Source organism: Vombatus ursinus, unplaced genomic scaffold (assembly GCF_900497805.2).
Source record: "Vombatus ursinus unplaced genomic scaffold, bare-nosed wombat genome assembly UNPS02014770.1, whole genome shotgun sequence".
In the NCBI taxonomy this organism is placed as follows: Eukaryota; Metazoa; Chordata; class Mammalia; order Diprotodontia; family Vombatidae; genus Vombatus; species Vombatus ursinus.
In genome coordinates this window covers 30,903,745-30,917,995 of record NW_020954548.1, presented here as the reverse complement: position 1 = coordinate 30,917,995, position 14,251 = coordinate 30,903,745, and the positions used below count along the sequence as shown (strand labels likewise).

The 14,251-nt window shown below is 41.9% G+C and overlaps 1 protein-coding gene across 3 annotated transcripts in view; it reads right to left on the bottom strand.

The window, feature by feature from the left end:
• IL21R (interleukin 21 receptor) overlaps positions 1-6,374 on the bottom strand; it is a 50,065-nt gene extending 43,691 nt beyond the window's left edge. The window contains exons 1-2 of one of the 3 annotated variants that reach the window (XM_027863104.1): positions 6,111-6,374; positions 5,496-5,714 (exon numbers count right to left, since the gene is read on the bottom strand). In XM_027863104.1, coding sequence (XP_027718905.1) covers positions 5,496-5,605 — 110 coding nt within the window. In that variant the 5' untranslated portion in view covers positions 5,606-5,714; positions 6,111-6,374. Of the gene's footprint in view, positions 1-4,740; positions 5,007-5,495; positions 5,715-6,110 lie in introns of those variants that run through there. The other 2 variants (XM_027863107.1, XM_027863105.1) reach the window with 2 other exon arrangements.
• Between the last annotated feature and the right edge of the window lie 7,877 nt (positions 6,375-14,251).

The window sequence follows — 14,251 nt, the reverse complement described above, 5'->3', positions numbered from 1 at the left end:
ATTGTCAGAGCTAGAAGAGACCTTAGCACATACATTATAAGAGATCAAATGAGGGTGAGGTTGCTTCTAGCTGTGAGGGTCAAGGAAGGATTCACAAAGAAGGTATTATTTGAATTGGGCCTCATTGCGAGGCAATTGGGGGTAAGTGACTTGCTCAGAGTCACACAACTAGTAAGTGTTACATGTGTCTGAGGCCAGATTTGAACTTAGGTCCTTCTAACTACAGGGCCGGTGCTCTATTGAAGAATCTTAAGATCATAGAGTTCAAGCTAGAAGGTATCTCAGAATCCATTGAATCCAATCCCTCATTTTACAAAAGAAGACACTGAGGCTGAGGGAAGGAGAATGACTTGTCCAAGATTGTATAGACAGAAAAGGTGAGATCTAGGATTATAGCCCAGATCTTATAAGTCAGATCTCATGACCTTTCCATTATATCATGTGGCCTCTCTACTCTGGGTATTCACTGGGAAGCCATCAGCTCCCAAAACCCAGTCTAATCCAGGCTACTGAGCCCTCCCCAGAGTTTAAAAGGCCTCAAAGCTTAGAGGCCTCGGAGAAAAGAGGCCAAGTGGTGTAGAGGTGTAGAGGCCAAGCTCAAGGAGAAGTGAAGCCTCTTAGAGTGAAAATCGTTGTTGTTGACATGAGGTACCAAGGTGAAAAGAGCAACAGGGCTGAGATGAGCTGGGAGGGACTCCCCAGAAGAGGAAGAAAGGGGAGAAGAGGGATGTCTTAGAAGGGGAAGAGCTGAAAAGAGAGGGACTTCCCAAAAGGGAACATTGTAATGAGCTTTCTTTGGTTCCCTCTTCATACCTAGGGCTCCAAAGCCTCTATTCCCTTTGTCTTCAGTCTCCTGTCTCTTTTCTGAGCTGTCCTATGTGTGACTCAGGTTGACACTGAGAAATATCAATCAGTCACTGATAAGTTCAGGTGGTGGGCTCAGTCTCCTTTTTTGTCCACCTGAAACTTCAAAGAGTTTGGGGGAAGGGGGAGCAGGGTAAGGCCCCCAGTGTTCCCAACCACTTTTCCTAGGAAAGTCTCCTCCTTTATCCCAATAGAAATATATCAAACACCTTCAGTGGCCCTCTTTTGATGACCAAATAAAGTATAAATTCCTGGCACTAGCATTCAAGATCCTCCTCAATTGATCTTAGTGCCTTTTTTCCAGATTTATATCGCACTACTCCCCACTATAATCTCTGCTGAATGATGCCTCAGCATCCCGCATTCTTATGCTGCCCTCTCCAGTCTCCATGCCTTTACAAATGTCATGAATGGAAGCCTTGTGATCTTCATTGCCACCTGGAGAAGTCCCTTGCTTCCTTCAACACTCATCTCAGACCCCTTCCCAGCTAGAGTTCATTGTAAGATCCATAGAGTCACAGAACTAGAGCTGAGAGGGACCCAGAGATCATCCTGTCCAACTCCATCATTTTACAGGTGAGGGAATGGAGGCCTTAGGAGGTGATATGACTTGTCTGATGGTCACACACTTAGCAAGGGACAGAGTTGGGGTTCTAGTTCTTTCCATAATACCATGATGCCTCCTTGAAAATGATTTCTCCTTTCTCCCATTTGTCAAAGTATTTTACCTGGACACCTCCTTTACGGTTACTTGTAGATGTGTCTTTATCCCCTTCCAAACTTTATTATAAACTTCCTATAGCAGGATGTGTCCTATCTTTGTGTCACCAGTACTCAGCACAATGTCTTAAACACAGTCGACTCTTAAAAAATGTTGATTACAGTCATAGGATCACAGGATTTAAAACAGGAAGGGTCCTTAGAGATCATCTAGTCCAACATCCCTCTACCATTTTACAGATGAAGAAACTGAGGTCTAAAAAGGGGAAGGGATTAATCAAGATCGCATAGGACAGAAGCATGATATGAATGAATGAATGAATGAAGAATGAATGGACTTCATCAGCACATATGGTGGAAAGAGAACTGGACCTGGATTCATGTCCCAGCTCTGTTATTTACAATGTGTATAGCCTTAAAGTTAAAATGAGGGATTGGACCAAAAAACCTATGAATTCCCTTCTGCTTCTAAATCCCATGATCCTATTGGGACCAATGGGCAAGTAGTTTCAGGTTTCTGACAGACTGTGTGAGTCTGGAAGGGAGGTAACAAATAGTCACCCACACTTTCATGGTCTTATGATACTATATCTGCTTACTCAAGATTCACCCCATAGGTTGGCAGCATGGAGAGGCTGTTGGGTACAAATCAGTGCTCTCAGCCATAGCCATGAACAGATTCTGGGCGCTTTGAAAGAGAGGCAACGAAGAACAGACAGCAGCACATACAATAAGAGGCAAGAGGCCTTGGAAAAGAAAGGGGTGCAGGAAGGGGAATGGGACATAGTTAGAGGCATATGGCTTCAAAGAACCTTGCATCCTTCTTCCAGCCTGAGAAACTTGGCTCATCCTTCCTCAAATTTACCAAGGAGCTGCCAAAGTCGCAGAAGACCGAGCACACAGAACAAAGAATGTCAGATTAGGAAGGGACCTTACAGGTCATGTAGATTGACTTTACAGATCATTGGATCATAGATTTAGAGTGAGATGGGGAAGGGAAGGGATTAAACATTTATTAAGCACCTACTATGTATCAGGCACTGTGCCAAGTACTTTGCAGATATTATCACCGACCACCTTGTTATTCAGCTGAAGAAACTGAGGCCCAGAGCCAAGACTAGATTGGGCCTCCTCTCCCATCCCCATCTCCATCCCCATCCCTCTCTTAGAGCCTAGTTTTTTTGTAGGCCTTGGGGCTACTGGCTTGTACTGACCAGCATGCCTGATTGAATGAATCTATCTGCCTGTGTTCTCAGGACCTAGCAGTCCCCATAAACCTCTTTGGACCCAGTGCATGTGTATGTATATGTATGTATGGTGGATTCAGTGGGAGTGGGGAAGGGGAAATGTCAGATAGCTGAGTCCTCAGCTCCCTGGTCTGAATAATGAACTCCTTCTCACCTTCTGCCATAAGGCAGCACCTTGATACCCTGTCATGATAAGGTAGCAAAGAGAGCAGATGGAAACCCATGCAAAGCAACAACAGGCAATTAGTTTTGAGACTGGACAGCCCCTCCCTCCCCATCCCCTACACTCTCAACCGTTTGTTTCGGGGAATATTCTCGTTTCAAAACTTCCCAGGTTTACTCAGAAAGAGTCATTTGAATTGCCTGTAAAAAGCCCCTTTGGTGTAGAGGCAGTTTAGGGGAAGCTAGTAGCCTCAGTGGACCATGAATCCCTCCCCTAACTGTTCACTGAGCCATGGTAGCCTGTAGCAAATGGGCAGAAAGGATGAAACAGCTCCTGGACACTGAAGACAACTCTCTGGGCCCCTTCTCTCCCTGAGACTCCTAACAATATCTAAAGCTTTCTCTTCTCTTCTCTTTCACAAACCACTCACAGTTCTTCTGTCTAGATGTAGCTGTTTTGCCTGCTCAAGGCCATGTTAGCCTCTGTCCCACCTCCCTTCCCCTTCCCTACATGCCCCCTCTCCTCCCATCTTTTCTCCTCTTCTGGAGGCATGACCCCTCCTGAGATCATAAATGAGATATGATAGATTCTAGGGTCAAAGATTTTGAGCTGAAATCCTCAGGAGTCATTTAATCCAATATTCCTTTTTTATAGATCAAGAAATCTAAGGTCATTCAGGTACTAAGTAGCAAAAAAAAAAAAGTGATTCAAAGCTACGGTGAGTACAGAAGGGAACCCTACTAGAATGTCGCCACACATTAGCCTAGCTTGTACCCCAAGCATTCCTGACCATCACCCTCCTTAACCTTTGAAGAGCCACTGAGAAATTTGTCAACAAAGTGGATTCATCACCAGACCTAGCTTAGAGACCATAAGTAACATCTTCACAATTATCTCTAATATCTATACAGGGACTGAGAGTTTCCAAGGCATTTTATATCTCATTTAATCTTTGCTGTGCCAAGGATTATTATCCCCATTTTATTGACGAGAAAACCTAGAGAAGTTAATAAAAGGCCCTGCCCAAGTTCTTGTAGCTAAGTAAGTATCAGAGTCGGGTTTTAAACCCGGGTCTCTTGATGCTGAACCCAATACTTTTCCTACTTCATCATTTTATTAAGAATAAAGATTTCCTGCTAATAGTGTGAATATCTATATCAGAGCTCACACCTGGCATCTACTTTGCCTTCCAGGGCTCCACAGCTCAGGTTCTCCAGAAAAAGCTAGACCACTATTTATTGGGCATGTTCCAATTTGGAGATTCTGTGATTCAGGGCTGTGAGATTGGCCAGAAGATACTGTTTCCTTTAAGAGGGCTCCTAATCAGTCTCTGTTTTTCTCTTCTCCCACGGCTTACAAACCGACTGCCTTCTGTCCTGGTCTCCACCAGAGTTGCTGTTGAGAGGCAGCGGTGAGGAGCCCAGTGATTCACCTCGTCTCCTCTTCCTCTCTCTCCAGGTTACGAAGGTTCCTATCTCAAAGATTTTAGGGCATGTAATGCTACAAGGACTAACTCTGCAGTCAGAAGACCTAAGTTCCGAATTCTTCCTTTGACCCTCCCCATTTGACCTCGGGCAAGTCTCTTAATCTCCAAGAGCATCAGTTTCTTCATCTGCAAAATGAGGGGGGTTGGATCAGATATGACCTCTGAGATCCCTTGTAGCTCGAGATCTATGATGCTTCCATTCTGTGACTTCTCTTGGGACCTTGGCCCCCTACCCTGGCTCCAGCCCTCTTTGGGTTTACCTGTTGGTTCCTTCCCTGAAGCTGCAGATCTGCTATTCCACCATCAGTGTGGGTCCCGGCCCCAGTGCCTCTGCGGCTTAAAACAAAGGCTAAGAGATGAAAAGAGATGCTCCGACGTAGCCTCAGCCTGTGGGAGCTAGAGGCCTGGGAGAGACCCATGGAGAGTCCCACATCCCCCACAGACTGCGGGGTGAGAAAGGGATTTCTATCTCCTATTGAAAGGGACAGAGACCAGAGATCTGTGTGCAGCTGCTATCTGAGAGGAGGTGCTACGGAAACCTCATCAGGGAAAAGTGATTGGCTCATAGTCATCACTTGCCTTTGCCAATAGAGTCTTAAGGTCTACAAAGTACTTTTCCCCGCCTCACAACCACACCGTGCCGAGAGTAGTATATACACAAAAAGCTCCATTTTACAGAGGAGAAAACCAAGGCTTGGGGAGATGAGACTCCCCCAGGGTCATACAGCTAGGAAATGGCTTGAGTCCAGTGTTGAAACTCAGGTCTGGCTCCAGTTTCTTTGGTCTTTTTTATTATACCAGGGAGTCAGCCTTCTCTCAGTGACTCTTCTCTGCCCTCCTCTCTTGGTGACCTCTCCTTCTGATATATAGCCCCCTCCCCAATCCATGCTAAGTGGGCAGTAATCTAAAAGATGCCGCGTCTCCCTTTCAAAGTATCCCAGGAGAGGTGTATTGGAGATAACGGAAAGATTGCTGGATTTGGAGTTGGGGGACCAGCATCAGGCAAGACACTTACCCTTTCTGAACTTCAGTTTCCTCATCTGCAAAATGAGAGAAAAGCACCTTCTTCACAGCAACCCTGAGAGAAGAAACAATGTCTGGTCTCTTGCTTCTGCAGGTTCCCATGATCTCATCACCTTCCCTTCTTCCAGGCTATTTTCCTGGGAGAGTGCCTGCACCTTCTGGGAGCTTTAGGGAAGACCATCCAGGGCATATGCATCCAGTCCATTACTAACTGCCAAACAAATCCCAAGATTCATAGGAACAAAGTCCCCTCCAAACACCAGTGCTACAGGCTAGTGCAAGCCTTATTATCCCTCCCTCTCAGAAAAAGCAGTCTCTGAACTACAAGAGACAAGTCTTGGGGTCATTTCAGCCATTCTTCTGTCTCCACCTCCCTCAAGCCAACTTGACCTTATGTCACTAAAACAATGTCAAAAAATTCACTCTGATCTTTCCCTTTCTTCTCTTCCCCTTGGTGCCCTACCCCAAACCACAGGATTATAATCTCTAGTTGAGGAAAAGAACACCATCTCACATCTCTGATACAGTTATCCTATGAATCAAGTGTTTCTGACTAGCCACAAATCCAGGGCCGGGGGTCCCAGTGATGAGACAGAACAGGAATTACCTGGCTCTTTTTTCTCTCAGATATCCATTCCACCTATACCGAGTAATCCAAGGGGCGCCCTGGGTCTTCGGGAGGGAGGGAGGGCAAACTAGCCAGTTGAGGTAAAGGTGAGATTTCAGGGAGTGGGGCTAGGCCAGCTGAGGTTCTCAGCTCAAGGACAGGAGGACCCTCTGGAATCTATGGTCTGGCTATTGCCCTCATTCAGTTAGCCAGGCAAGCAAGCAGCCAGCCAGCCAGCCAGCCATCCACACAACCAGACTGTTAATTAGCTCCCTGGCAGACCACAGGCAAGGAGGATGTGGTGAGGTCCTCAGTACATCCCCGCCCACAGAGCTTTGCTCATTCATAGTCATCTGTCACTGTGAGAAAGAGGTGGGAGAGGTCCCAGGCACCAGGCAACCTGCCTTGCTAAAAGGTCACTGGAGGACAAGGTTTTGAGGCTGGGGACTGCCGCAGCTGGGGACTGCCGAGGCCGGGGAAGCTGGTAGTTACCGCTCTCTAGCAAGACACAGCTGGAGTCTTGGTTCTCAAATACGATGATAATTACTGACACATTTTACAGTTTTTACAGTCACACATTTTACAGTTTCCACAGTTTCCATGCTTTATCTCATTCAACGTTCACAGCAACCTGTTTTGGAGGTGGGGGGAACACAGTAAATCAAGTGTTACTTTTTTTCCAATTTTGCAGATGAAGAAAATGAGACTTAGAGAGGCATGGAAAGAGAATTTGATTCAGAGGCAGAGGACCTGAGTTCAAATCTGACCCCTACTGCTTTGTACCCATGTGACCTTGGGCAAGTCATTATAATCCCTCTGAGCCATCTTCTCTAAAGTGAGGAGCCTGGGTTAAATCTGGGGTTCTTAACCTGGGATTCAAGAACTTGAAGTTAGAAAAAAAAACTGATAACTGTACTTCAATAGGCTTAATTTCCTTTGTGATCCTATACCTTTCATTTTATGCATTTAAAAACATTGGCTTCACCACATCAACAAAGGGGTCCAGGGCAAAAAATAAGTTAAGAAACCCTGGATCACTTTAAGTTCCCTCCCAAGTTAAAAAAAAATCCAGAGATTCTGCAGGAAGGATCCTCCAAAAGACTGGACTAGATCAATGATGTCAAACTCAGATAGAAATGGGGGCCATTACACAGGTACATAAGGATCTTTGCATGCCATGTACTGTCTTAGAAAACCACAAATTAACATTATCTATGCTCTATTGTATTTTTATTTATTTTGTTAAATATTTTCCAATTACATTTTAAAAAAATAATTATGCTTTATTTTTCTTAACCTTCATTTTTAAAAATTCTGAGTTTCAAATTCTCTCCCTTTCCAGCCCCTCCTCCACCCATTAAGAAGGCCTACAGTGTGATATCAAATATACATGTAGGCAAGGCACATTTCCATATTAACCATATTGTGGAAAAAAAGCAAGAAAAATAAAGTATGTTTCAATCTGCACTTGTAGTTCATCAGTTCTGTCTCTGGAGGTGAATACCATTTTTCATCCTGAGTTTTCTGGAATTGTCTTGGATTATTATCTTGATCAGAGTAGCTAAGTCTTTCCCAGTTGATCGTTGTTACAATATTGCTGTTACTATGTACAATGTTCTCCTGGTTCTGCTTACTTCACTTTGCATCAGTTCATAGGAGTCTTCCCAGGTATTTCTGAAAGCATCCTGTTCATCATTTCTTCTAGCACAATAATATTCCATCACAATCATATACTACAATTTGTTTGGCCATTCCCAATTACATTTTAATCTGATTTGGGGCTGCATTCTGGAGTCTTGCAGGTCAAGTGTGTGACATCTCTGTGACACTTGGACTTTCAAGTCTAAGGTCACATAAAATATATACTGGGCTAGCCAGATAGCTAGAGCTGGGGTCTTCTGATTCCTAAGTCAACATTCTTTCTACTCTGTTACCTCTCAACAGACTGGGAAACTGAGTCAAAACTGACAAGATGAAATGGAAGAGGAATGCATTTAAAGTACTGCTCTCAGGTTCAAAAAATCAATTGCATGAGTATAGGGTGAAGAAAGCAGCTTGATAGCAGTTCATGCGAAAAATAATCTGGGGTTTTTATTCACCCCCAAGTTGTATTTGAGCCAACAGTGTGATGGGGCTGCATTTACATAAGTATAATGTCCTGATCAAAGGAGCTGATTAGTGTCACTGTCCTCTGTAATGTGGGGTATGGTCAAACCATACCTGGAGGAGTGTGTTCATTTCTTGGCCCTACATTTTAAGAAGGATCTTGGCAAGCTGAAGTAGTCTGAAATCACAGAATCTAAGAGATGGATTCCACTTAATCTTAGTGACTTCCCTTCTGAGATTATCTCCAATTCATCCTGTCTATAGCTTGTCTGTCCATAGTTGTATGCATGTTGTCTCCTCCATTAGACTGTGAGCTCCTTGAGAGCAAGGACTATCTTTTGTCTTTTTTCTTTTTGTATCCGCAGTGTGTAGTACAATGGCTGGCACATAGTAGGTGCTTCATTAATGCTTATTGGCAGTAAGTAACACTTACTGACTAGATGGGACTTCAGAGGCCATCTAGTTCAAGCAAGGCTGATCAAAAAAACCTTTCTACAACATTACTGACAAATTGTGTTTGAGCTTCCTTCCCAAATGCAGACCTCACTCGAGAGCGACCATGACCTCCTAAGACAGTCTATTCTATTTTTGAACACCTTAAGTTCTTTTTTAAAATAAAATTTAATTCTTTTTCAAGTATCAAGAATTTATTTTTGCTCCCTCTCACTTCCTTCATCACTAGGAAAGGGAGGAAGGAAAGAAGAAAGACAGAGATAAAGAAAAAGAGAAAAGAGGGAGGAATGGAGGGAGGTAAGAAGGAAGAAAGGTAGTAAAGAAGAAAGGAAGGAAAGAAAAAAGGAAGAAAGGAACAGAGAAATAGAAGAGAAGGAAAACCCTTGTAACAAATAAGAATTGTCAAGCAAAACTAATTCCCACATTGGCCATGTCAAAAAATATGTTTCTTTCTGCATATTTAGACCATCAACTCTCCATCAGGAAGCCAGCAGCACTCTTCCTCATCAGGCGTCTGGAATCATGTTTGGTTGGATTTCTAATTTTTATTTATTTATTTTTAGTCAGATTTCTTAAATCTTTCAAAGTTGTTGGTTTTTGTGGTGTTGATGTTACAATATAAATAGTTCTTCTGGTTCTGCTCACTTGCCTTTACATCAGCTCACACAATGCTTCTTAGGTTTCTTTGGAACTATCTCATGTTATTTTTTTTCTTTTTAGGCAATTGGGGTTAAGTGACTTGCCCAGGGTCACACAGCTAGAAAGTGTGAAGTGTTTGGTCTGTGGCCGGATTTGAACTCAGGTCCTCCTGACTTCAGGACCAAGTGCTCTATCCACTGTGCCACCTAGCTGCCCCGAGTCATGTTATTTTTTACAGCATAATAGCATTCCATACACTAATTTGTTCAGCCATTTCCCAAAGCTTAGTTTTTAAATCTTTGCTACTACAAAAAGTTGTTATTAATATTTTTGTGCTAATAGATACTTTTCCTCTTTCTTTGATCTCTTTGAGGTTTAAGCCTAGTAGTGGCATCTCTGGGTCAAAGGAATAGTAACAGTTTAGTAACTTTTGGGGCATAGTTGTGCTCTCTTGAATTTTTTTTTTTTACATTTTTTTTGATGAACAAAAATCCACCTTCTTTCCCTCCCTCTTCTCCATTAAAAAATGAACGAAAAACAAAACCCTTTAACAAATATTTATAGTCAAGCAAAACAAATTCCCACATTGGCCATATCCAAAAAATACACAAATCTCAAGTGGAACCCTGACTCTATCACCACTCTGTCTGGGAGCAGTTAGTATGTTTCATCCTGAGTCCTATGGCATTGAGCTGATCAGAGTTTCCCTGTCTCTCGTCTTTCCCTATTGAGTGAAATATATTTCTGCATCCAATCATATGTGTATATTTCCTTCATTTGACTAGTTCAAATGAAAGGGAATTTCAAGTGTTGCCTGCTCCTTTCACCCTTTTCCCTCATTTTATAGTCTTCTCTCTGCACATCTAAATTATGAGATAATTTCCCTCACTCTTCTTCTCCCTCCACCTCTCCCACCCTTTGTTGTTGGACCCGAGTTATCAGACTCCCTGGTGCCTAGAAAAATGCAATGACTTTCCTCAGGTACAATGTATATCTTAGAGCTGCTTCATGACTTAAAGATAACACCAGATGTCTTGGTATCTTCCCAAGAGTTGAACATATGGTAGATAACAGTTTTTCCCTTTAATTATGACTTTAACTCAGAGGGACAGCTAAATTCCTAGGTTCAACTCAAGGGCATAGAAAGCGGACTTGAGCAGATACAGAATCAATTACAAAATTAAATCAATATAATATAGTATTAATTACAAAGTAGACTTAATTTGAATTTCTCAGGGGCAGGTGAGGAGAAACATCTGATATCTTTCATGCTTGTCCTGTGGACAAGCTAGAGAGATATTGCCTGGATGAGAGAACAATTAAATGGATTTGGAAGTGGTTTAATGAGTAGCCCCAAAGAATGGTCTTAATAAATTGATATTAACTTAGAAGGAGTTATTAGTTGGGTGGAATGCCCTGTGCTATTCAGTTTTGTTTTGTTTTTTTGTCTAGGACTGGGATGATGACAAAGGAACATGCTCCTCAAATCTGGAAATGACAAGAAGTTGGAAGGGATGGCTAATTCATTATATTACAGAGCTAGAATTCTAAAACATCTCAATAAGTTAGAAAAATGGATCTGACCACATTAGATGAAATTTAATAGGGTTAAATATAAAGTTCTATCCTCAGGTTCAAAACAATCAACTTTGTTGTTGTAGAAGTAATGATTTAATAACTATAAGCAAGACAAAACAATAGAATTGTGCTTCTTTTGCAGCCTGGAGACAATGAAATGTTTAGCTACAATTTTCCCATACAAACATGAAACAATATTCATATATAATAATGAATATAGAATATGTTCATATAGAATATTCTATGTAAAATATAGAATAATACCTTCACAAATGTGTAACTTATGGGTGATGAACCACACAAAGTTTGACCAAAGCAAAGCACAAATTGAAAATAATTGGGCAGTTCATATTTTAAATTTAACATGCTCTTTGTACTTAAAATTAATAAAATTAGGAGCTTAAAAGTTGCTCTTATTTACAGACATTTAAAGAGAAGGCATTTGTCTTCGGAAATAATGACATCCCTATTAAATTTGAAATTAGTACTGTATCATATATTAAAATGAATTTAGTTATAATGCTTTCATCCAGCAATTGGTCAGTTTCTTAACATTTCTACCTCATGAAAAATTAACTTTCTGATGGAAGAAACATTGCTTGTCCACATTTTTAGGAAAGGTCCAGACTAGCTCTCCTTCATTCTTTGTACTTTGCCACCATGTTCCCTCTACTAATGGCTTTTTCATCTCCCCTTTATATACTATCTTTCCCATTAGAAAGTAAGCTCCTTGAGGCCAAGGGCTGTCTTTCTCTTTGCTTGTGTTTGTATCCCCAGGACTTAGCATAGAGTCTAGCATGCAGTAAGCACTTAATAAATACCTTTTGATTTGCCAATTATTCATGTAAAAAAAAAGATCTTTGGTATTCAGAGAATTAAAAGTCCAATATGAATCACCGATGACACAGAAACCAAAAAAACTTGATGCAATCTTGGATTGCATTGAGTCATGATGCCCAGGACTAGGGAGGAGGTGGTGCCTCTGTACGCTTCTCTGCTCAGACCACACCTAGAATACAGTGGTCATTCCAGTGTCCATTAGAAAGGACATAGATAAACAAGAGCACATCCAGAAAAGGGCAACCAGGATGGTGAGAGGAATAGGACATCTTCAAAGTTGAAGGGCAGGGCAATGACCTGTCCCCAAGTGGAATGTAATCAACTAGAAGGTGTAAAGATAGGTCATATCTCATCTGCCTATAACCCTTGTAGGCAGCTGGCTTGTCTCTAACATAACCATATCCACATTTATCCTCCAAAATTTCTCTCATTCAGGCCCCTCCCACAGCGGTGCAAGCTCCCAACCTACCCCCTTCTCAGACAGGTGTTTTCCCTTCAGGGCATTTATATCCAAGCCACCATCCCAGTACCTACAGTGGCAGCTTCAGAGATGCCACTGGAAATTGCCATTCCTCTAGGCTACTTGTTCTCTGTCCCCCCATATCATGTGGTGGCTGCTGCAGGTGCAACCTCAGAAAGTTGGCTCTATGCTCTAGGACATTGAGTGGTGATTGAACCCTACCTCACCTTTTCTATTTTTTGCGGGACAGAGTGATTCTTACTGGATGATGAGGCACGAATAGGTTGTCATTTGCAGCTCAGATTTCATGATATTATCTTTGCCCCTCCCCCCAATCAATCTTCCTTCTTTCTATCAAGGGAAGTACTGCCTTCCAGTCACCCAGATTTATAACCTTGGTGTCATCTTTGACTTCTTACTCCCACACACTCACATACTCACAAACTCCACCCAAGTTCAGGCCCTCATCACCTCTTGATTAGATTTTATCAGAAGCCCCCTAATTGGCCTCCCAAGTCTTTCCCCTTTCTGTCCATCCTACAGCTTCTAATGTGATTTTCCTAAAGAACAGGTCTGATTCTGCCGCTCCCCGATCAATCAGTTCCAGTGTCTCCCATTGACTATGGGATCAAATATTATTTCATTTTTATCTCATCTATTTTTTGTTTTTGTGACAGTTTATCCATATTATAATATCTACATATTATAACCCATATAATAATATCCATAATTATTAGTATAATAATATATGCATATAATATAAATTAATTAATATACATATGTTGGGTATATGTGATGAAAAAAAATTTACCAATAAGGGTATGTGATCAGAAAAGTTTAGGGACCATTACACTCACATGGTGTTCAGAAATAAGGAGTAATGGCTTGAACCTGGGCCTTTGGCTGCCATTTCTGCCTTGTGTGTCTTTGCTTGATTGTGGGTGTCTAAACATTGATTCTGAGATGGACCTTCTGTGAGTGGCTATCTCAGTGCCTCAGGAGTTCTTGGGACCTTGCAATAATTTCAGTGTTTCTTGGAAAAGATGACCACCAGTCAGAGAATGAATCCAATCCCTGGCCTGTCTTGCTAGAAGACGTGACCTAGAGGAAATTGTTTGGACAATGCAGAGCCAAGATTCCACTTCAGCAGTCATGCAAACTGTTCTGTGTTCTGATGTTTAGGTCCCAATCTCCTAGGAAAATATAATAGTACTTATAAATTAGAGCTTTTTGTTTAGGTTTTTCTGCCAAGGTGTATTTCTTAGGGTTTAGCACTTTGTATGTGTGTGGAGGAAATTGATTTATGTTGTATACTCTATACTCCCTTTCTCCTGCCTGCTCCCCCTTTTCCCATTCTTTTGTGAGCCATAGGACAAACCATGAGCCAAATCCAAGCTCTTTCGCCTCCTCTCCTCTCCTCTTTAACCTGATCCATTTTTCTTGGACTGGTTTGCTCCTCCTTAAACAGCCTCCCTATGTTGGTGCTTGACTTAGTGATATCATATTGGCTTAGCCCACTGTAGCTCAGAAATCCTAAGCTCAAGTGATCCACTAACCTTGGCTTCCCAGTGGGAAGGATTACTAGTTGACCAAACCTAAATTTAAGTAATTTCCCCACAACTCTTAGGTGAGAGCTTGAGAACCAGACAGTATAAGGAGACCCTTCTTTTTAGAGGTAATGCTCTCCCTAGACTGAACATGGGCTAAGAATGCTTGGTACCAGAGATGAAAGAGGCTCTTTAGTAGAGAACGATAGTGTAGGTAATTCAGGTCCTCTGAAAAGGTGGTTGTTTATTGTTACACAGAGATGAAGGATCTGAGGCTCAGCAATATTAAACCCAGGATTTCTAGCATGCTGACATACTCAAAAGGGATATGAAAATGACATGCAAATGACTTAATTTACCACTACACTGGGAAATGTTCCAGTTCCTTTGGACTGGACTCCATCATACCACTAGGATCCTTTTCATCAGGAAACTCACCATCTTTTGAGATTGCATTAGCCGTGGTACTCACACTTCATCAGTAATCTCAATTGGATTAATTGATGAATTAATTAATT